Raw genomic sequence first — 22,166 nt, 5'->3', positions numbered from 1 at the left:
CTATGAAATGGAGTTTATAAGAATCTACGGTGGATGTGAGACAACTACGGAGGTGCAAATACATGTTACATTATATGCACCTTTTACATTTGTCAAACTGGCTCAAAGGTATTGATTAGCCTGTGATTACATTTTGCTTAGTAATTCACAAGGGCAAAACTTCTTTTCCAATTAATTTATTGATACCCTCCAACTGAGACAGGGACCATGGGTGTAGTCAGAGTAGGGTGAGGGCCTCTGGAAAAAGACCCCTATCAAAACTCCATGTTAAACAATTAAGCAAAGACAAAGTCACATTAATTCTCTAAAATAAAATATCAAACTAGGAATATAAGCATCTTCAGTAAAGATTAGTTAAAACTAAAAAGCCAGGAGTAACTTGGCCTAGAATATTTGAACATCTCCCAGATAAGAAAATACCTCAACATAGCCCATGTCTTGTTTGTGTCAATTAAATGAGGCTATTGTAAAATTTACTTTAGCCTGCTAAAAGGCCCAGTTTATCTTTAAACTTTACCCAGATGCTCCTTTTCCTCTTCCAGCCCAAATCAAGTCAATAGCTCAGCTCACCTTGAAGGCAAGACAAGCAGCCTTGAGTGATATACTCCCAAACCAAGAAACTGCTATCCTGAGAAAGAATCAATACAGTAAATTTCTTATGTTAACTCTGCAAAATAGTCCAAAAATTGATAAGAAATGTAGTGTCTCTTTAAAAATAACATTTAGAGACCATTTGGTGGATCTACATCCCTAGCTCTTTGTCTCTCAACTGCCTATTGTTAGGCTGGAGAAAGGAAAAACAAGGACGTGCAAACAGAACAGAGAGATGCCATAGGGGGAGAACAGACCAGACCCCAAAGTCCGTGCCTTATATGGAAAGGGGACAGCTCTCCCTGAATTCCATCCTGGTGTGCCAACTAAGACCAGGATGTCAGCCTCCTCCCTCTTGGAAAGAAAAAAGTTTCTGGTTGACTATTATGTCACCTTTAGCCAATCATAACTCTCAACACCCCCCTAAGGTAGTTTGCCCACTCCTCCCGCTCCTAATCCCTTATAAACGCCCCACCTCCCTAACCGGGTGTGACTTCTCCAGCTTGTAGTACCCAGGCCGGGAGAACATCACCCAGGGGTGGTATTTAAATAAATTATCTGGCCCTTTGTTGCCTCACTTTGACTGCTTATTTCGGCTAGAATTTATCTTACACCTATAAATACCCTAGACAATGCACCGCTAAGGACTCTCATGTCCCCTCCTGGTGTGAGCCAGGAGCTCTGTCCTCTCACTGTATCTCTAAATAAAATCCTCTCCCTGGCTCTCCTACCTTGACTGCTAAGTTCATTTTTCGACTCTGCAAACAAGAACCCCAGCATCACAACTAACACTGAAATTTCTCAGCTTGGTCACAATAAATTTAATAATTGGAGTTAAGACAGCTTTTTTTTTCTTTTCACATGTCCCTTCTCCCTTCTAATGTTTTTATCAGTTTATTCAATCATCACATAAATCCAGCATAAAAATTTCAGCTAAGATGGAAAGCATTAGTGTAGTTTTGCAGGGTATTTTGCAACCATGATCTTAATTTTTCCAGCACTAAAATTTCCCATATGTGAAATGAAGTCCCTTATGTTTCAGTTGTATTCTCCCCTCATCACCAACATCAAGGAACAGGAGTCCAGCCCACCATTTCTGTCAGAGTAAACAACTGACCAATTTAGTAAGATTGTTTTCTCAAACCACACTAACATGGGGTTCTTAGAGTATTTTGAAGAACAGAGGGAAACTTAGGTTTATTGAGCATCTACTAAATGTCAAATGCTGCATTCCACTGATTCTGTCCCGTAAAAGAGACTGTTAAATTGCCCAGGATCCTAGTAATAGAGTCTATGGAAGTAGGAATAGATACTATATTTTTGTTAACTCTAAAAACATTTTCCCATAGAACAAATGTTACATATAGCGGTTAGTATCTACTATTACCAGATTCTCATGCTTCATGTACTGCCTATTACAAACTGTTGTAAAAAGGATCAATGAGACAAAGTACGCTCATAATCAGAATTAAATAATTACATATCAACTTTTCATCCCTTACTCACCTTTACTTTTCTGTAGCATTTCTCAATCCTGACATGCTGTGTAATTTACTTAGGTCTATCGACTGTCTCCACACTTTTCCTGTCGCTAAACTCCTTGAGGGTGGAGACTTTTATTGTACACTGATACATCCAAGTACGTAGACTAGTGCCTGGCACATTGTAGGCACTCAATAAATATTTGTTGAATCAATGAATGAGTGCATAAATGATCTTTGCTTCGTGAGGAATCTACAAACTCCACCGAGGAAGAACCCCAGGAACTGTGTTCTCGGCTCTATCCTCAGAGACCAGCATACTGGGGATACACAGGTGGGGCTTTTAAAGGCAGTTGGATGAATTAAAGTGGTAGTTCAAGTTACATACTATTGGCCCGCTAAAGCTTGGTACAAAGAGGATGCTCGGCTGAAGGAAGTTGAGAGCCCAAAGATTATTTATAACATTGTTTCTGTGGAAAACTGCTTTCTGAACTATAATTCGCAAATGTTATTTTTGGAACAAAACCAGTTCTCACGTTGGCAGTGTAGCTGGAGCAGGACCTGAGGTCAGATGACATCCATACAACTAACAGTAGAGCCACTCTCCCAAACTCTGTATTAAACCAAGCAGTTCTTGACTAGGTTACGGGCTAAGGCCTGCCTCAGAACCGCTTTCCTTTTCTTCTAAGACAGCCTCGCACGGGGTGTGACCGCGCGGTGGTTCTCGGCCGGCGTGGTCTAGGGACCGTTACAGTATCTGCAGACTCAATTTCCGTATCAGTAATAACAGGCACTTCTATCAAGCTTTTTGTTGTGATTGATAAGGCATGCAAAGCGTTCCACACGGAGTACAGAACAAGAGAGTTAATTATTAAGGATTCAAGGCTGCCTGTTTCTTTTTCGCTTCCCTCTGCCCGTTTTGGCGTAACCTTATCCTGGGAAGCCTGCGCCACTCCTACCACCCACTCTATGGGCATGCGCGCCAGTAAAACAGCCGCACCCTTTCGTAATCAAATCATTGACTGAGGAAGAGGGGAAAATAGACTCGAGTACATCCTACTCTGTGATTAGGTGACTAAAACGATGTAAAGTACGTCAGATCACAGGTTTAAAAGGCTGAAAAACACCGCGATCTTCACCAGGAAATCAGGCCCACGAGCCCACTTCTCGGGGGACCCGTGGGCTCTCAAACCCGCCCCGGCCCTTCGTATGAAACGGAGCCCGGCCACCCGCGGGGAACTGGGTAAGGCGGGGACCGCCTGGACGACTTTTCATTGGCTCAGAGTCCCCTTTCCGGTCGCTGAGTGGTTGAGGCCGAAAAACTACGCTTATAGTCATTGGCTGATCCTAGCTGTCAGTCCTCTCGCGTCTCGCGGCGCGACACAGCCGGCGCGGCCTGTAGAGCAGTCGGGAAGCCTGCCGCTGGGAGAAGATGGCGGTCGCGGTGAGAACTTTGCAGGAGCAGCTAGAAAAGGCCAAAGAGAGCCTCAAGAATGTGGATGAGAATATTCGCAAGCTCACTGGGCGAGATCCGAATGATGTGAGGTAAGGGGCTATGGAAAACGCCGGTTCCGAGAGGCAGCCATCAAGCCGGGTGAATTGGGGGTGGGGAGGTCGACCAGTCCTGAGAAGACTGGAACCTCGGGGCGCGTTCCCGGGGCGGCGGGAGAACTACGTCCACGGTGAGGTGCGATTCCCCAAGGCCCCGCGGTCGGCCCCAGAGCTCAGATGTGTGTGAGGAAGGAGAGCGGGGCCCGGGTGTGCCGCGCTGGCCCCCCGGTCTGTAGGAAGGCCCGGGCTGCCGATTCCCGCCCTTGGCCCCGCAGGCCCGGCCCTGCAGCACAAAGCCCCTTCCTTCTCCCGCTGCCGCCGGGCCTGGGGCTGGCGGGAGACCCTCCCGGGACGCCTTCCGCCGCCTCGCGCCTAGGCTCCTCACCACGTGCGTCTTCCTCGGGGTTGGCAAAATTAGGACCTGATTCTTAATGTGTAGTGGCATTGAGGTAAATACAATTTCTGTGATACTGGCCTTCGAGAAACAAGGAAGTTAAAATAGTATATTTCCTGTCCAGTTTCAAACACGTGGATTTGAAACCGTCTTTATACTTGGTTATTTTTTCCTTATGATGAATCGCACCCGTTAAATTATTTAGTACCTCTAGGTGTGTCCACGTAACAATTTTTGTACTAATTTGTAAATATCTCACAGGCCTATCCAAGCCAGATTGCTGGCCCTTTCTGGTCCTGGTGGAGGTAGAGGACGTGGTAGTTTATTGTTGAGGTAAGATTTCCTTAGCACTTAATTCATATGCTAACACTACTGGTAGTTATTCAGCTAAATTAATATATCCGTTTTAACAAAATTTGTGGTAGAACTAGGGTTAGAAATGTTTGTGTTTGTTTAAAGTTTTGATAAGCTGTAGTTTTCTGTATAGTTAATCCTGGAACTTGGTTTACTTGCAGACTGTCGAGATTGAAGACTATATTAACTACCAGTTTTGTATGCACTTGATTATTTTTGTAGTTTTTAGAAAATGATGTAAAAACATCTCGGAGTGAATGCGTACTTGAGGTTGCTTTAATTGGGTTTTTAAGACACCAGTTAAATTTTCTTGCCAAGTGGAAATATTCATCTTAAACTTCAAGTGGTTTAATGTTGGACATTTTTAATTGCAGGCGTGGATTCTCAGATAGTGGAGGAGGACCCCCAGCCAAACAGAGAGACCTTGAAGGGGCAGTCAATAGGTATGTTGGAGGAAAAGGCATTCTTGTATGCTGTTTTCTGAGGTAGCTTACAAATATAAGTATTTAATAAATATTACTGAATTGTATTAGAATTGAGTAATATTCCTCTTCCCCTTGATATTTGATTGAATTGAGACAGCAAGTATCTCTCAACTCAGTTCTTTACGAACAGTAACAGAAATTTTACCAAAATAAAGGTCATGAGAAGAGTAAGATTGAGAAAATAGCCAATTTGTGCAACTTAAAAAACTTAATCACCTTGAGTATTATAGAGACCAAAGTTTGGATTGGGTATTTGTGATACATTTTGTCTTTTAGTACCAGAGGAAAGAGTAAAATAGGATGGGGACTGAAAAAATGTGGGTTCTGGAACTGTGTCCTAGAAAAAGTTGTCACTTTTCCTAGGTATGCACTTTTGGCAAATATTACAGTGATGCTTAAATTCCTTTTCCTATGTCAGGCTGGGCGGGGAGCGTCGGACGCGGAGAGAATCACGCCAGGAGAGCGACCCAGAGGATGATGATGTTAAAAAGGTAATTGAAACTAAAGAGTTACTTAGAGGATGAGCATAGTATTTTCACTTTACTACATTTAAAAGAGTGCCGTCATATGCTACTTAAATTACTAAGATTTATTTTCTCCTGCAGCCAGCTTTGCAGTCTTCAGTTGTAGCTACCTCCAAAGAGCGCACTCGTAGAGACCTTATCCAGGATCAGAATATGGATGAAAAGGGAAAGCAAAGGTATTTTTAGCATCCATTTACTGGGGGAGACTCCTGTCAGATAATGCAGTTTGAGAAGATTGAAGGAATTATTCAAATGCCAATACTTTTAGGAAATGGCAGGCTTAAACGAAGTGAAACCTATTGCAACTGAATCTTCTTTTTCTGTTCTTTAGGAACCGACGAATATTTGGCTTGTTGATGGGCACCCTTCAGAAATTTAAACAAGAATCTACTGTTGCTACTGAAAGGGTATTTATGCAGTTTTTTCCTTTCCTTCCTTTAAGTTACCAAAGTAGTGAATTACATATGCTTTTTTAAAAGCTGAAAAACTCTCTTAATTAAGATATTTGCAAGCCTAAAAATAAGCCAAGGAAAACTTAATGAAGTTGTTGTATTGTTAACTGATTTTTTTTGTTGTTGAGCTGTATGAAGTAACTGAGGGAACTTCTCTTTGTAGTGCAAAGAGTTCTGGTTGGTGCCTCAAGAGAACCAGTGCTTTCTAGGGAGTTGAACTCCATGATCACTATAACTAGTTTTTGTAAAAAAATTTTTTTTTTTATTCTAATTTTTAAAACTAATTTATACACTCAGAGGCAATACTTAGCACTCTTGAAGCACAAAGTATAAACGTTGTCTGCCCTCCACAGTTTAACTGTGCCATCTTTCTAGAAGCTTTTATTTACTAAGGTTGCACAATTATGTCCTTGGAGCTCAATACTGAATTACTGCTGCTAACGGAGATGTAGTGGAAGGAGAGAGAGCTAGTCATTTATAGGATATGAACAAAATTTCATTTCTGCTTTCAATTGGTGACTTTACTAGAGAATGTAAAAGGTATAAAAACATTTTAATGTTTGAGGAATAAGTCATTAGGTTTTTTTAAATAGATAGTTGACTGTTCATTAGGATATTACATCAAATTCTTTGATTTAGAAACAAAACTGACTGAAGATAATCTACAAAGATAGTGCTTTTCTTTTTTAGTTCAATTTATGAAAGAGTCTTCCTAGAATTTAAGTTGGAATGGAACAGTAATTTAATATCATGGCTAATGGCCTTGAAGTTCAGATTTTTACATGAAAAAGTTCTGGTCCCCATTTCCTCAAAGAGAAATTGCAGTCAATTCAAATGCTAAGTGGTAAATTTGAGTTAGCTGTTATTCTGAATTGCAAATGTGAAACATCTAAATACTTTAATAATATAGAGGTTCACATAATCAAGATACATAATAAGCTTTTAAAGATTATTATTTACCTTCAGCAAAAGAGGCGCCAGGAAATTGAACAAAAACTTGAAGTGCAGGCAGAAGAAGAAAGAAAGCAGGTAGAAAATGAGAGGAGAGAACTGTTTGAAGAGAGGCGTGCTAAACAGACAGAATTGCGGCTTTTGGAACAGAAGGTTGAGCTTGCGCAGCTGGTGAGTAGTATTTTGGAATTTTAGGATTGATAATTCTTTATGTTTACAAAAGTACTGACCTTTTTACCTTTCTGCAGCAAGAAGAATGGAATGAGCATAATGCCAAGATAATAAAATATATAAGAACTAAAACAAAGCCCCATTTGTTCTATATTCCTGGAAGAATGTGTCCAGCTACCCAAAAACTAATAGAAGAGTCACAGAGAAAAATGAATGGTAAGTGTATGTCAGGAGGCCCATAGAAATTTTCTTAATGGGTTGTATATGTATATTTCTTTGTTTCCTGTAATAATTGTGATTGACTAGTTCACTTCTCAAAACAAATACTCTAAAATGTTAATGTTGGCGGGTAAGAGCATTTGTTACATTTTAACCTGAAACTTACATATTGTAGGCAGTGCTTAATGCATGTGTATTTCTTAAGCATTTGAGGGAGATGACTTTTTTTTGTAGCCACATACAAATGCTAATGAAAAAAGTGAACATGGATTAGTCCCTTGAGGGAAGGGAGTACACATGGAAGAATAGGCACCTCTAAGACGGTTGTTAATGATTTGCCTCTTGGGTTCAGAAGAATTAATGTATGATATGATACCATAAAACTGATTCTGTTTTAAAGAAATTTTATTTTATTTAGCATAAAGTAAATAGCAAAGATTGTTATGTTTTTCTATCACCTAGGTAATGTGGCAGAGTTTTGTCTGCTGCTAACTTAGTATATGTAGGTTTCCAGTAGATCTTTGCTTTTATTGTTGTATGACAGTGTTGTTTATTTACTTGCCATAATCAATCTTTAGTCATCATTTCTTTACAAAAATTAAAGATCAACGACAGTTGTGATGAGGTGTCAAATTGTGACTTTGAATTTTAAGGATAGTGAACTGCACATGTCAATTTTTTTATTCTTCAGCTTTATTTGAAGGTAGACGCATCGAATTTGCAGAACAAATAAATAAAATGGAGGCTAGGCCTAGAAGACAATCAATGAAGGAAAGAGAGCATCAGGTGGTGCGTAATGAAGAACAGAAGGCGGAACAAGAAGAGGGTAAGGTGGCTCAGCGAGAGGAAGAGTTGGAGGAGACAGGTAATCAGCACAATGATGTAGAAATAGAGGAAGCAGGAGAGGAAGAGGAAAAGGAAATAGGGATAGTTCATAGTGATGCAGAGAAAGAACAGGAGGAGGAGGAACAGAAACAGGAAATGGAGGTTAAGATGGAGGAGGACACGGAGGTAAGGGAAGGTGAGAAGCAGCAGAATAGTCAGCCTGAAGAAGCTATGGATGTGCTAGAGATGGTGGAGAGTGTCAAAAATGTGATTGCTGAGCAGGAGGTCATGGAAACCAATCAAGTGGAAAGTATAGAACCTTCAGAAAATGAAACTAGCAAAGAATTGGAGCCAGAGATGGAGTTTGAAGTTGAACCAGATAAAGAATGTAAATCTCTTTCTCCTGCGAAAGAGTATGCTAGTGCTGTAGAGATGGAAAATGAGCCTGAGGATAAAGAGAAAGAATCTGAGCCCCAGCCTGAGCCTGTTGCTCAGCCCCAGCCCCTGTCCCTGTCCCTGTCTCAGTCCCAGCCAGTGTCCCAGGCCCTGTCCCTGCCTCCTTCCCTACCCCCGTCCCAGTCCCAGTCCCAGCCCCAGCCCCAGCCCCAGCCCCAGCCCCATGCGGTCCAGCAGCCCCTGTCCCAGCCTCAAGCCCAGGCAACCCCGCAGCCCCAGGCAGTCCCCCAGTCCCAGCCTGTCCCACAGCCCCAGGCAGCCCCCCAGCCCTTCTCCCATCCCGACACTTTGCCCATTGCCGGCTCACAGCCAACACCTCAGGTCGCCCTCGAGCAGGGGCAACCACTCCCTGCAGAGGTTGTCAAAGCTGTCCAGGGCACAGGGGGAGCCATTGTAGCGGTTCCTCCCGATGGCAAAGGCAAGGCCAAGGCGAGGAGCAGCAGCAGGGGGCGCGCTAGGAACAAAGCAAGCAAGAGTAGGAGCGGCAGCAGTAGCAGCAGCAGCTCTAGCAGCAGCTCGACCAGCAGCAGCAGCGGCAGCAGCTCCAGTAGCGGCAGCAGCAGCAGCCGCAGCAGCTCCAGTAGCAGCTCCAGCACGAGCGGCAGCAGCAGCCGCGGCAGCAGCAGCAGCAGCACGAGTAGCAGTGAGAGCAGAAGCCGGAGTCGGGGCCGGGGGCGCCGCAGGGACAGGAAGCACAGGCGCAGCACGGAGCGCAAGCGGAGGGACCCAACAGGGCAGGAGCGGGGGCACAAGGCCGCCAAGGGCGGGGGGAGGGACGCCAAGGCTCCCAAGGATAAGAGCGCCCGGTCCGACAGAAAGAGGTCTGTGTCAGAGAGTAGTCGGTCGGGCAAGCGGCCGGCGCGGAGCGAGAGGGACCGCAAGGCAGACAGGAAGGACAAGCGGCGCTGACGGCGCGGTCGCCGGCCCGTCGCAGCAGCCGGCCGGAGGAGTGGGACTGCCCTGCTTTGTGAGGAGGATGCTGCCTTAAGAATTGCATGTTGTAAAAAATCTTTTTGGATAATACAGACTTTGTTTACCAGACATTCTTGTACTTTTTGCATAATTTTGTAAGAGTTATTTATCAAAATTATGTGAGGTTCCAAAATATGTAAAAATGATAATAAAAAAAGATTAACATCCCTTGTCATCTTTTTTAAATATCCTATACTCTTCAGGAGGAATCTGTATATTTTAATAGGTAAATCTTTAAGTCTCTTCCCAAATCTGTATAATACATTCATTGCTTTCGTAGAAATAAATGTGTGTTTCTTTCATTAGTTTTGAGATGTCGTCGTTGATGCTTGTATAATACCTCTTGATAACATTTTCAGCTTTTGTCATTAGATACCGAGTGTGGTTAGAATGTCTTTGAAGGTCTCACTTTTATTTGCCTTAGGTATTTGAGTTGTCAGATCTTCGCAGCTTTGAGGGGAGACAGTCTCCTTAAAATCATTTACTTTTTCTAATCTCGTTATTTTTATCTAAGCATTTTTCCGTTTCTCATATTTGGTAGATTAAGCAGTATGATTTGGTGGGCATTTTCTTCACGATTATGGGAGCATCATTTGTCTCCAAGGTTACTTTCGGGATAATAGCATATACATCTGTTAAAATAGTCACTTCTCTAGGGAAGGGAGGTAGAAAAGTATATTCTAAACTTGGTTTTGAGTTTGTGGTCTTGTCTTAACTTTTGTGTTGGCTTTAACTGAAACATGCCAATGTGTGTTTTCAAGACTTTTTAAGTTGTATGAAAGTTTACAAAATGAAGGAAGTTCATCTACACTTGAATCTGTAAGCAGGAAAACACAGTGTACCAAGTGATGATTAACTTTGTTTTATAAATTTGTATGCATCTGGAGTATCTTGTTGCCCACTACTATACATGTGTAAATAAATGTGGCTTAGATTTGTGTGACTGCTTAAGACTAGTACTTGTATTAACTTTCTGATGCTTCATACAAGAGCACTTAAATTGCAAATGGCCTTTTTTGATTTCATTATTTAACATTGTAACTAGGTTTGATTTTGAATACTTAAACATTCTCTTGACAAGTAAATGGTAATAGTGAAAATGTCAAGCATTTCCAGCATTGTATAAATGTAAGCGAACATGTTAAAGAACTGTTTTAAAATCCTTGGTGTAATTATTAAGCAGAACATAAGCAGAGCTTCTCAAACTGCAGAGCTAGCTACCTGCATCCTTGGGCCATTTCCACCAAGAGTCACATCATACGGGAATTTTAATGCTCTCCATGTGATGCAGATTTTATTTTCCTCTGTCATGATGGGGAAAAGACTGGTAAAAGGGATGACCATAAGATTAACCTGATTCTTAAAATTCTTACTCTGAATCTAAAATAATTGTATATATTAAGGTCCTTTGTACAAATTCAGTTTTCACTCATTTTTTACCTGGAAAATTTGAAAAACAGTCATGCTTATGAAATATAGTTTTGGCTTTAAATTTTTAATGGTCATTGGGCTGTGATGCATGGGGATGGAAAATAACTGGAACATCAGAGCAATTTTCAGTTGAGTCTGATATATAAAGAACTCTAATACTGTTGATTTTACTAACTTGAGTGGTATACACTTATAAGTGGGAAGGTTTCATTTTTAAAATCGAGTTTTTAGATTTTTTTGATGTTTTCAATTAATGCTTTAAGCTTAGCAATGAAATTTTAGGGAATTTATGTTCAGAGAACATGTCATTGGTTCTTTACAAAGATAACAAGGAATGTTACAATGTAGAAGTAGAGACAGTTTCCTCACAGGAAAAAGACAGGGCCGCTCCTCTTAGGTTACAAATCAGTGCTTACGGAAAAATTGGAAGCTGGAGAGAGCTAAGTAAAACTAAGGACTGAAATTGGTTTGGAGTTCTTTTAATAATTAGCATTAAGGGGCTGTTGAGGAAACATTTTGTTGACTCTGAGGTTCCAAGATTTGCACAGCTGTAGAATATTCATGATCTTTAATGGGCTGTATCTCCAGTCTAGGGTTCATCTGTGCACTCTCTGGAACTGCAAACTATACTTGTGTATACTCAAGTGATTAGGGGTAAGTAAAACCCACCAAAGCAATTGTACAAGAATTATAAATAGACAAAAGGAAAGCTAATCATTACATGACATAGTAATACGGGCCAGTGCTGTCAGAACTAAGATACTAAAATGTTTTAGGGTTCAATTAACAATTTCTTAAAAAACCTTCTTTAAAATCCTTGGGTAAAAAGCCTTAGTGGTTTCCCCTTGAGGTAATGCCCAGTGGCCCAGGAGTTGGCAATGTAGATGTGGACCTTCCTACTCCAGTCAAAGGGGAAGAATGCAACCTGTTAAAAACAAACCTGCTTCGCACTGCCATTTGAGTATGCTATTTAAATTTGTAACCACATTGCTCACCCTCACTGTCCTCTTCCCTTGCTTTATTTTTTCCGTAACATTTAGCATGCTGTTGTATAGTTAACAGTTTGGTGTACTGTCTACTGCCCACTAGAATGCAACCTACATAAGCAAGATGGGTTTTTTGGTTTGTTTTAAATAATCCCATTGGTCTATGTCTAGGATGGGGCCTTGTATGTCATAGGCAATATGAATATATTATGACAGGTTCTTAATGTGGCTTATGTAATTTAATCTGCTTGTCTCCAACTTTAGTTGCCATGTCCAACACATCCACATACGCTTATTTGAAACAATGAACCCAGGTAAAAAGGAGCCATTGTGGCTGGAGCAGAGTAAGCAAGGCAAAAAGTAGTGAAGTAGTTCAGAGGTTATAGAGGGCTTAGTTTAGGGCCTTACAGGCCATTTGAAAGCCTTTAATTTTATCTGTGGTGAGTCAGCATTTGAACAGAAAAGTAAAATAATAGTATTTGTTGTAACACAGTTACTCTGGCTGCTGTGCTGAGAAAAGAGTTAATAGGCCAAGGTCAGGAATGGAAACATTTGGGCCACTGTTGCAGCAATTAGGCAAAATATAGTGACTGGCCAGGGTGGTAGCAGAAGTGATCAGATTCTGGCTGTATTTGAAGATAGTTCCAAAGGGATTTGCTTGTGGCTTGTGTGAGAAATACAGAATGAAGATTTTACATGAGCAACTAGAAATGCCATAAGCTGAGATAAAAAGACTACAATGAACAGATTTGGGGATAGTTGAGATAGGTGAGACAGGAGATTAGTTTTGAGATTTCTATTAGCCAAGTGAAGATGTGGAGTAAAGGAAGACATCTTTTGGGTTCAGGAGATAGTTCTGTACTGGAAATAGGAATTTCAGAGTTCTGAGCATGTCAATGGTAAGGTCAAGGAGTGAGCAGATAGAGATCTAATGAATTCAGCAACATTTGTCATTAGTGACCTTCAGAAGAATAGTTTCAGGAGAGGGGGTTAAACACCTGATAGGACTCTAGATGTACAGGTAAGCGTTGCTGCCAATTGTGGTAGTTAAATTGGACTGACCCTCCACTGAGAACTAGAAAAGCTTTTCTAATATTTATAAATGGCTTTGGAGAACCATTAAGGTACTAAAGAATTAATAGGGCCTTGATCTGAGAAAGGAGGAAACCCAAAGGAGCACATGGAATTTAGAGCTGTTTTACCCCTAAAGTTTATGGAAGAGGCTGTCAAGAAGCTGAAAACATTCTTCTACAGAAGGAGCCAAGCACACAGTTTGGGATTCAACAATCACTGAAATGAGGAGCTCTTTAAACCCTACCATATCCCAGGCTATGGGTTTTAGACTAGTCTTCAGAGGAACTGAACCCTAGTGGATTATGGTGATAGATTTGGGTTTACTGGTGCTTCTGGCCTAACTGCTCAGGAGCATAAGTTAAATCTCCTATGAAGATGATAGCACCAGAATCTTGCATTATGTATGCAATTTTCATATGCAATCAGACATAACTAGGAATACATGGAGATAAGATCATGTGATCAAAAAATGAGAACAGCCACGAGGGGTCCTGATAATGCAGATAGCCCTGGACTTTGAAAATAACTGCTTAGTATATTCAAAGAACTAGAAGTAAGATTGAGAATTTCAACAGAGAATGGAAACCTTTTTTAAAAAGAACCAAATGGAAATTCGAGAACTAAAAAATACTTTTTGAAATCAAGAATTAAGTGGCCAAATTTAACAGATCAGAGATGGTCAATGAATAACGGCTGAGGGTTTTCCCTTTCCACAACTGGAGAAACAGAAGGCCCATAGACTCGAACCTCAAACAGGATAAATAAAACAACTTAAGCATATAAAACTTTTGAAGATGAAATACAAATTGCAAATGTATGGGAATTTTCTCTTTATCTGTTTATTGATTCCTAGCTTAATTCCACAGTTCCTAAGGAGCATACTCTCTCTCTAATTTCAACTGTTTAAATTTGGTGAGAATTGCTATTAGGCCCTGGATAAGATTAAGTTTGGTCACTACTACATGCAGCCTTGAAAAAAAATGTTGATCCTATAGATATTTGCAGTTTAGTTTATATCATTTAGGTGCATTTTATTGTATTACTCAAATCTTTTATATCCTTACTGCTGTTTTGCCAACTGTTACCAAGAGGTGTGTTATAATTTTGCATTATGATCATGGATTTGTCTTAATCCACTCAATTTCTATTTTGTGTATTTTGAGGCTGTTATAGTAGGTACATATACATTTAAAATTGTATCATCTTCCTTGTGACTTAGCCCTTTTAGAATTTTCAAATGTCTCTATTTCTAACAGTGCTTTTGTCTTAAAGTCTGCTTGACCTGAGATTAGCATGGCAACTCCAGCTTGCTTTGGGATAATGTTGGTGTAATTTACCTTTTTCCATACTTATACTTTCAAGCTTTCTGTAAGCCACATATTAAAGATGTGTCTTACAAACAGGATATATTTTTTAAACCAGCATTATAGCCTTCATCTTTTATTTGTAGTATGCTAAAATTTAATTATTAATATATTTAGGTTTAAATCTACCATTTACTAATTGCCTTGTTTTTCTTGCCTATTCTGTTTTTCTTTCTTTTGAGCTGAATGACTAATTATTAATATTCTATTATTCCCCCTCTATTAGTTTGATACATTTTTTTTCCTTCCCTGGTTTTCCTAGAACTTACAACATGCTTCCATGCATGATGCAAGACCCTTAGAATGTTTTACTCCATTTATATGCTGATTTTCCATGTAGTTTGTGTAAATATGTTTTAAGCCTCAAAACATATTACTGTGGATTTATACATTCTGTATTCATTTACTTTTCATTGCTTTTCAAACTTTACTGCATCTTCAAGCTTCTATCTGGGATCATTTTCCATCTGCCTACAGAACATTCTTTAGGCAAAATTACTTCTAATGTGGGTCATTTGGTGATTAGTTCTCTGTTTATCTTTGTTTACCTTGAAGTTTTTTTATTTCACCTTCATTTTTGAAGGACATATTTGCTCAGTGTAGAATCCTAGATTGATAGGTATTTTCTATCTACACCTTGAAGATACTGTTCTACTGTCTCCTATATTCTGTTGTTTCTTTTGAGAAGTCAAATGACAGTCTTATTTTTGCTCCTTTGAAGGTAATTCAAACCTTTCCCCCAAGGAGAGGAGGAAGCAGGGAGCAAAGGAAAAAATTACAGGCCCAGATCATTTAACCAGTGAATTCCATAAGTATAGAGGAAGAGGAAACACTTCTCAGATCATTTAATTAGGTCTGTATAACCCTGATAGCAACATGACACAAGGATATTACATGAAGGGGAAAATTACAGTGCAGGTTCACTCAAACATTGATGTAAAAATCTTAGAAGTTGGAAGGTCAAATCCAGCAATGTATAAAAAGGGTATACAATGGTGAAATTGAACTTTCTCCTTGAGATTGGAAACAGAATATCCACTCTATCTTTTTTCATTCAACATTTTTCTGGATGGAAAACTCTAGTGCAATAACTCAAGATGAAAAAATAAGTGGTAGGAAGATTGGAAAAGAAAAATGAAAACTGTGTCTATACAGAAAACTATAAAAGATAATTGAGAGAATTTTAGAAATAAATGGAAGAGTGTACAGGTTCAATTTTTAGGACTTAGAAGTCAATTTCCCCCAAGTTGAGCTGCAGATTCACTACAATTCCAGTAAAGTTTCCAACAGTGTGTGTGGGAAGAGGAGGGTGAGGGAGGGCAGCACATGAGAATTGGCAGCATTTCTATAATGTATATGGAAATAGAAAAAGTAAAGAACTAAAATCCCAAACAAAGTGAAGACTGACTCTACCAGTCAGCAAGGCTTTTTAAGCTAAAGTTACTAAGACTGTGTAACTGGTGCAAGTACAGTCAAATAGACCAATGAAATAGAGTCCAGAAATAGGTGCTCACCACAATAGCTAAAATTATAAGTGACAGTATCAATCATTGGTAAAAAGGTTGTGGACAAAGGGAACTCTCATACTATTGGTTACAAAGTACGTTTGTAGAATCACTTTAGAAAACTGGCGGTATCTGCTAAAATGCATTTCCCCATATTCTATATTAAAACAGTTTTATTCCTAGGTATATACCCAATATAAAAGTATGCACTGTTCACCAAAAGATATGCATAATGTCTTAGAAATTAATCTGTGGATAGTAGTTACCTTTAGGGAGAATGGAGAGATTAATGTTTGAAAGCAAGCATGAAGGACACTTCTAGATTACTGGTAAAGTTTTATTTCTTCACCTGGGTAATGGTTACACTTTGAGCTAGTCCACTGAGCTAGTTATATACTTTATGACTTGCACTTTTTGTACCTTTGTTATACTTAAAGCCATCTCAAACATGCTTATGGATTATTGTTACTTCTAAATCAATCCAAACAAGTTAGTCTCTTAAAATGTCGGTGTTAATAACCCAGCTTATTTTAAGTTATTCAATTCAGGAAGCAGTTACTGAACATCTGTTTACTAAGTAGACATTTCAGGCATTAGAGATTGAATGGTAGTCCTTACCTTCCATTACAGAGAAAAAGTTTAAGTTGATTTCTTTTACTTTCTTAAGGACTGATAGTAGTCTTTCATTCTACAAATATTTCTTGAGCATCTAACTATATGCATAAATGGGAGTTAGGAATTGAGTGGTGATTGAAAGGGAGCCATTAATTTGAATAATTTCAAAGGAAAAAGTGAAGATGAAATAACTTTCTATAGCACGTAAAGATAAAAAAACTTTATGAATTCAAAACCTTCAAATAGGTGACATAGACCTCATTGCTTTCTAAAGATTCAAAAGTCTATAATGTGGTTTTAATTTCTACAATTTCTCACAATTTTCCTACAAGAATATTTACCAAAACTAAGATTGTAATGGTTACGTCATGGAATTAATTTCCTATGAGGTGATAACAGTATTCCTTTAATGTGCAAGTAAATACTTACAAAGGTAAATATTGTTTGCTGGGCAATTTTGGAAGAAGACTGATTTTTTATTTGGAAGAAGTTACTGGGGAGATAAGCAGTACTAGCAAAAATTGAAAAAAATAGATGTATGTATCTTCAGAATGTGGAAAACTTCAGAATCCTGATGATATGACCTAAGCCTGAAAGTGGAATATTTTGTTTCCAGCCATGGTACACAAGTGCCAATGAAAGGACTAAAATGTATACATATATAACAAGTCAGATTTATGTGTTGGCCCCAAGGGAGTCAGGAGAAACCTTTGTTAGCAATGCAGAGGGTTTCTAGGAACAAGTAGAACAAATGTTGTTGGTTGTGGTTTGGAGAGGTGTGAAGTTAGAATGTGTGGTGATTCACAGTGTCAGCCTATGGTGTACTTAATTATTTTTCAAAGTATATTCAGTTAAAAAATATAAAAGTTCTGGTCAAATAAGTTTAGGAAATTATATTCCTTCTTTAGAGATTTACAATGTATATAATCAACTTATTAAAGGCCCTGAGAAATTCTATGGCAAATCACACTGCTTAATTTTGTGTTCTAAATTTATTTGGCTGTGGAATTTTCTTATTTAAATGAAAAGCTATTAGAAGTTTTTAAGTTAGGTTTTAGAGTAGGGATTAATAAAATAAAGATCATGTTTTAAAACTTATTCCTCACTATAAACAAAAAGATTATTCTTCCAGTTATCCCCCTTTCCTGTTACTGTAGGTGTTATTTAACAGGAAGGGAAAAAATATATACTAGAGTAGGAATAGAGTGTGGCCGGTGAAAGATCCTAACAATCTTAGTGTTGCTTAAAATTATCCTCCAAAATACTTTTTATCTGCGTAAGAGAGAAAAAATTCCCCCAAATGAAGTATGGGGTACAAGGATGAGCCCAGGTCACAAAATTTCTGTTTTTTGAAGTTTGGGGTTTTATTTTTTAAATTCACAAAAATTTTGCATTTATATCATAATTCAGTACTATGCTGAATTACAAGAATTATGTTTAAAATTACCTATCCTCAGGAAAACAATACCTCAAAAATTTTCCTACTTGTTAATAAGCTAAATGCTCATGCATCCAATTTATCGATTTTAGGACAAAGTGAGATGTTCACTCCTTGGCAGTCATCCCATGGCTAACCAACAAATGTTATAAATTAAGAGAGAGAGGTGGAATGCGGCTAAAAATGTATTAGTGTGTGGTTTTCATGCTACCATTGATTGATATTTCTTTAAGTGTATCCTCTTGATGAAAAGTCAAGTATTAAAATACTGAGAGAGGTTGGATGGGATTAAAGATGATGGCATGAGAGATGAGACAAAAACCTCCACCCCAAACCACATATAATATGAAAATATAACAAATACATCAAATACTGAAAGAGCAACAGGAAAGAAGGCTGTAGCGGACTGTGTACACCTGGGGAAAACAGCAGACCTCAAGGAAGAGGGTAACGTACCAAAGCCATGATCCGGAGAGACCCAAGCCTTTCCCCCACACCAGCTCAACAGAGGGAGGAAGAGAAATGGAGCGGGCAAGGGTTGGAGGCCTAGGACTGCTGAACACTCAGCTCTGGAGATCTGCTCTGGGAGTATGAACCTACATTACATGGTGCTCTGGAGATTAGTGGGGTTGGAAAGCTAAGACAGGCAAAATACTTGGAGAGACTGAGATTACAGACACTTGTGGAAAACGGATCCACATTCAGCTGCTCTGGAACAAAAGAAAGGTGGACAGTCTGAGAGACTTCCTAACAGCAAGAGGGCTGCTAAAGGGGCAAGTATTGCACAGAGCTTGCTGCTCAGGAGAAAGGACAGGTGGACAAAATTGTCTGGGCACACTCTGCCCAGCAAGTTGGACACTTTTAGGAACTTCGGGTGCTCCATCCCCCTGGCTGACTATGCAGCTACAAGGCACCCTACAAGGCACCCTACCAAGCCTGCTGTGCCTTCCTCCTGGCCAGTAACAGCTAGCAAACTGGCTGTCCCTGCCATAGCACCAGGCCAGCCAGAGGGCAGCACTGACTATAGCAGCTACAAGTGCAAAGCACACAGGCTTCTCACTGCATGCTCAGCCCACTGGAACTGGCAGTGGAGACAGGCACTGCATCTGGAGAGCAGGAAAGACCACTTTCCTCCCCCCAGGCACCAGTGCATCTCTGCTGCAAACCCTGGCATCACTCCAGGAGCTGAGAGGCTCCAGAGAGTAGAGCATCTGGGCCCTAGAGGGCGCCACCTACAAATATGAAATGTCAAAGGAACCTAGTTCAAACCAAAATCCCACAAACACCACAAAGAGGGCCAAGTGAAACTGAACTCATCAATCTTCCTGAAAGAGATTTCAGAATAAAAATCATAAACGTGCTCATGGAGCTACAGAAGACAACAACTCAGGGAGGAATTCATGAATGAGATACATATGTTCAAGAATACAATATCTGAAATGAAACATACAATGAAGTGAATTAAAGGCAGATTAGATGAATTAGAGGAGACAGTAAGTGAAATAGTAATTAGAAAACAGGAATGTAAAGAAGCCGAGGCACAGAGAGAAAAAAGGATCTATAGGAATGAAAGAATATTGAGAGAACTGTGTGACCAATCCAAATGGAACAATATTCACATTATAGGGGTACCAGAAGAAGAAGAGAGAGAAAAAGGGAGAGATAGTGTCTTTGAGGAGGTAACTGCTGAAAACTTCCCCAATCTGGGGAAGGAGATAGTCTCTCAGGCCATGGAGGTACACAGATCTCCCAACACAAGGGACCCAAGAAAGACAACACCAAGACATATAATAAATAAAATGGAAAATATCAAGAATAAATACAGAGTATTAAAAGCAGGCATAGAGAGAAAAAAGATCACATACAAAGGAAAAACCATCAGGCTATAATCAGACTTCTCAACAGAAACCCTACAGGCCAGAAGGGAGTGGCATGATGTATTTAATGCAATGAAGCAGAAGGGCCTGGAAACAAGAATACTCTACCTGGCAAGATTATCATTTAAATTTGAAGGAGGGATTAAACAACTTCCAGATAAACAGAAGCTGAGAGAATTTACCTCTCACAAACCATCTCTACAGTCTATTTTGGAGGGATTGTTATACACTGAAGTGTTGCTAAGGCTAAATAGTGGTCACAAGAGGATATAAAACCAGAGTAAAGAAAATAGAACAATTTATTACTAGGCAGATGCAAAATCAAATCATCTACCCCCAAAATCAGTCAAGAGATATACAAAGAGTACAGAATACGATACCCAATATGTAAAGAATGGAGGAGGAATAAAAAGGAGGAAACAAAAAAGAACCTTTAGATTGTGTTTGTAATAGCATACTAAGTGAGTTAAGTTAGACTGTTAGAGAGTAAGGAAGTTACCCTTGAACCTTTGGTAACCACGAATCTAAAGCCTGCAATGGCAGTAAGTACATACCTACTGATAATCACCCTAAATGTAAATGGTCTGAATGCATCAATAAAAAGACATAGAGTCTGGATGAAAAAACAAGACCCACCTATATGCTGCCTACAAGAGACTCACTTCAAACCTAAAGACATATACAAGCTAAAAATGCAGAGAAGGAAAAAGACATTTCATGCAACCAATAGGGAGCAAAAAGCAGGAGTTGCAGTACTTGTATCAGACAAAATAGACTTCAAAACAAAGAAAGTAACAAGAGACAAAGAAGGACATAATGATAAAGGGGTCAGTCCAACAAGAAGATGTAACCATTATAAATATCTATGCAACCAACACAGGAGCACCTACATATGTGAAATAAATACTAACATGATCAAAGGGGAAAATAGAATGCAATGCATTCATTTTAGGAGACTTCAACACAGCACTCACTCCAAAGGACAGATCAACCAGACAGAAAATAAGTAAGGAGACAGAGGCACTGAACAACACATTAGAACAGATGGATCTAATGGACATCTATAGAACATTCTACCCAAAAGCAGCAGGATACACATTCTTCTCTAGTGCACATGGAACATTCTCCAGAATAGACCACATACTAGGCCACAAAAAGAGCCTCAGTATATTAAAAAATACTGAAATGGTACCAATGAGCTTCTCAGACCACGAAGGTATGAAACTAGAAATTAATTACACAAAGAACACAAAAAGGCCACAAACACATGGAGGATTAGCAACATTCTCCTAAATAACCATTGTATCAATGACCAAATAAAAACAGAGATCACGCAATATATGGAGACAAATAACAGTAACTCAACACCAAAAAATCTGTAGGATGCTGCAAAGGCCATGTTGAGAGGGAAGTATATTGCAATACAGGCTTACCTCAGAAAGAAGAACAATCCCATATGAAGAGTCTAAACTCACAATTAATGTAACTTGAGAAAGAAGAGCAAATGAGGCCCAAAGTCAGTAGAAGGAGGGACATAATAAAGATTAGAGCAGAAATAAATAAAATTGAGAAGAATAAAACAATAGAATCAAAGAAAGCAGGAGCTTGTTCTTTGAGAATATAAAAAAAATAGATAAACTCCTAGCCAGACTTATCAAGAAAAAAAGAGAGTCTACTCACATAAACAGAATCAGAAATGAGAAAGGAAAAAATCACTAAGGACACCACAGAAATACAAAGAATTATTAGAGAATACTATGAAAAATTATATGCTAACAAACTGGATAACCTAGAAGAAATGGACAACTTTCTAGAAAAATACAACCTTCCAAGGCTGACCCATAAAGAAACAGAAAATCTGAACAGACCAATTACCAGCAATGAAATTGAATTGACAATCAAAAAACTGCCTAAGAACAAAATCCTGGACCAGATAGCATCACTGCTGAATTTTATCAAACATTTAGTGAAGACCTAATACCCATTCTCCTTAAAGTTTTCCAAAAAGTAGAATAGGGGGGAATACTCCCAAACTCATTCTACGAGGCTATCATCACTTTAATACTGAAACCAGGCAAAGATATGACAAAAAAAGAAAACTACAGACCAATATCGCTGATGAACATAGATGCAAAAATACTCAACAAAATATTACCATATTGAATTTAAAAATACATCAAAAAGATCATCTGTCATGATCAAGTAGGATTTATTCCACGAATGCAAGGATGGTGCAATATTTAAAAATCCATAAACACCATTCAACACATCAACAAAAAGGACAAAAAGCACATGATATCTCCATATATGCTGAAAAAGCATTTGCAAAATTCAACATCCATTCGTGATAAAAACTCTCAACAAAATGTGTATAGAGGGCAAGTACCTCAACATAATAAAGGTCATATATGACAAACCCACAGACATCATATTGAACAGTGAAAAATACT

The 22,166-nt window shown here is 39.2% G+C and overlaps 1 protein-coding gene across 1 annotated transcript; it reads left to right on the top strand.

The window, feature by feature from the left end:
* Window positions 1-3,096: 3,096 nt before the first annotated feature.
* On the top strand, window positions 3,097-10,366 carry PNN (pinin, desmosome associated protein). Its single transcript, XM_036881305.2, has 9 exons — window positions 3,097-3,617; window positions 4,279-4,350; window positions 4,746-4,814; window positions 5,275-5,347; window positions 5,462-5,556; window positions 5,712-5,787; window positions 6,799-6,954; window positions 7,032-7,170; window positions 7,865-10,366. The coding sequence occupies exons 1-9, from the start codon at window positions 3,505-3,507 to the stop codon at window positions 9,361-9,363; spliced, it is 2,292 nt and encodes a 763-aa protein (XP_036737200.2). The 5' UTR covers window positions 3,097-3,504; the 3' UTR covers window positions 9,364-10,366.
* Window positions 10,367-22,166: the final 11,800 nt, after the last annotated feature.

The sequence above is a fragment of the Manis pentadactyla genome, chromosome 11 (genome assembly GCF_030020395.1).
Source record: "Manis pentadactyla isolate mManPen7 chromosome 11, mManPen7.hap1, whole genome shotgun sequence".
NCBI classification, from domain to species: Eukaryota; Metazoa; Chordata; class Mammalia; order Pholidota; family Manidae; genus Manis; species Manis pentadactyla.
Note: the sequence above shows the minus strand (reverse complement) of the source record. Positions and strands in the feature narration are given on the sequence as shown.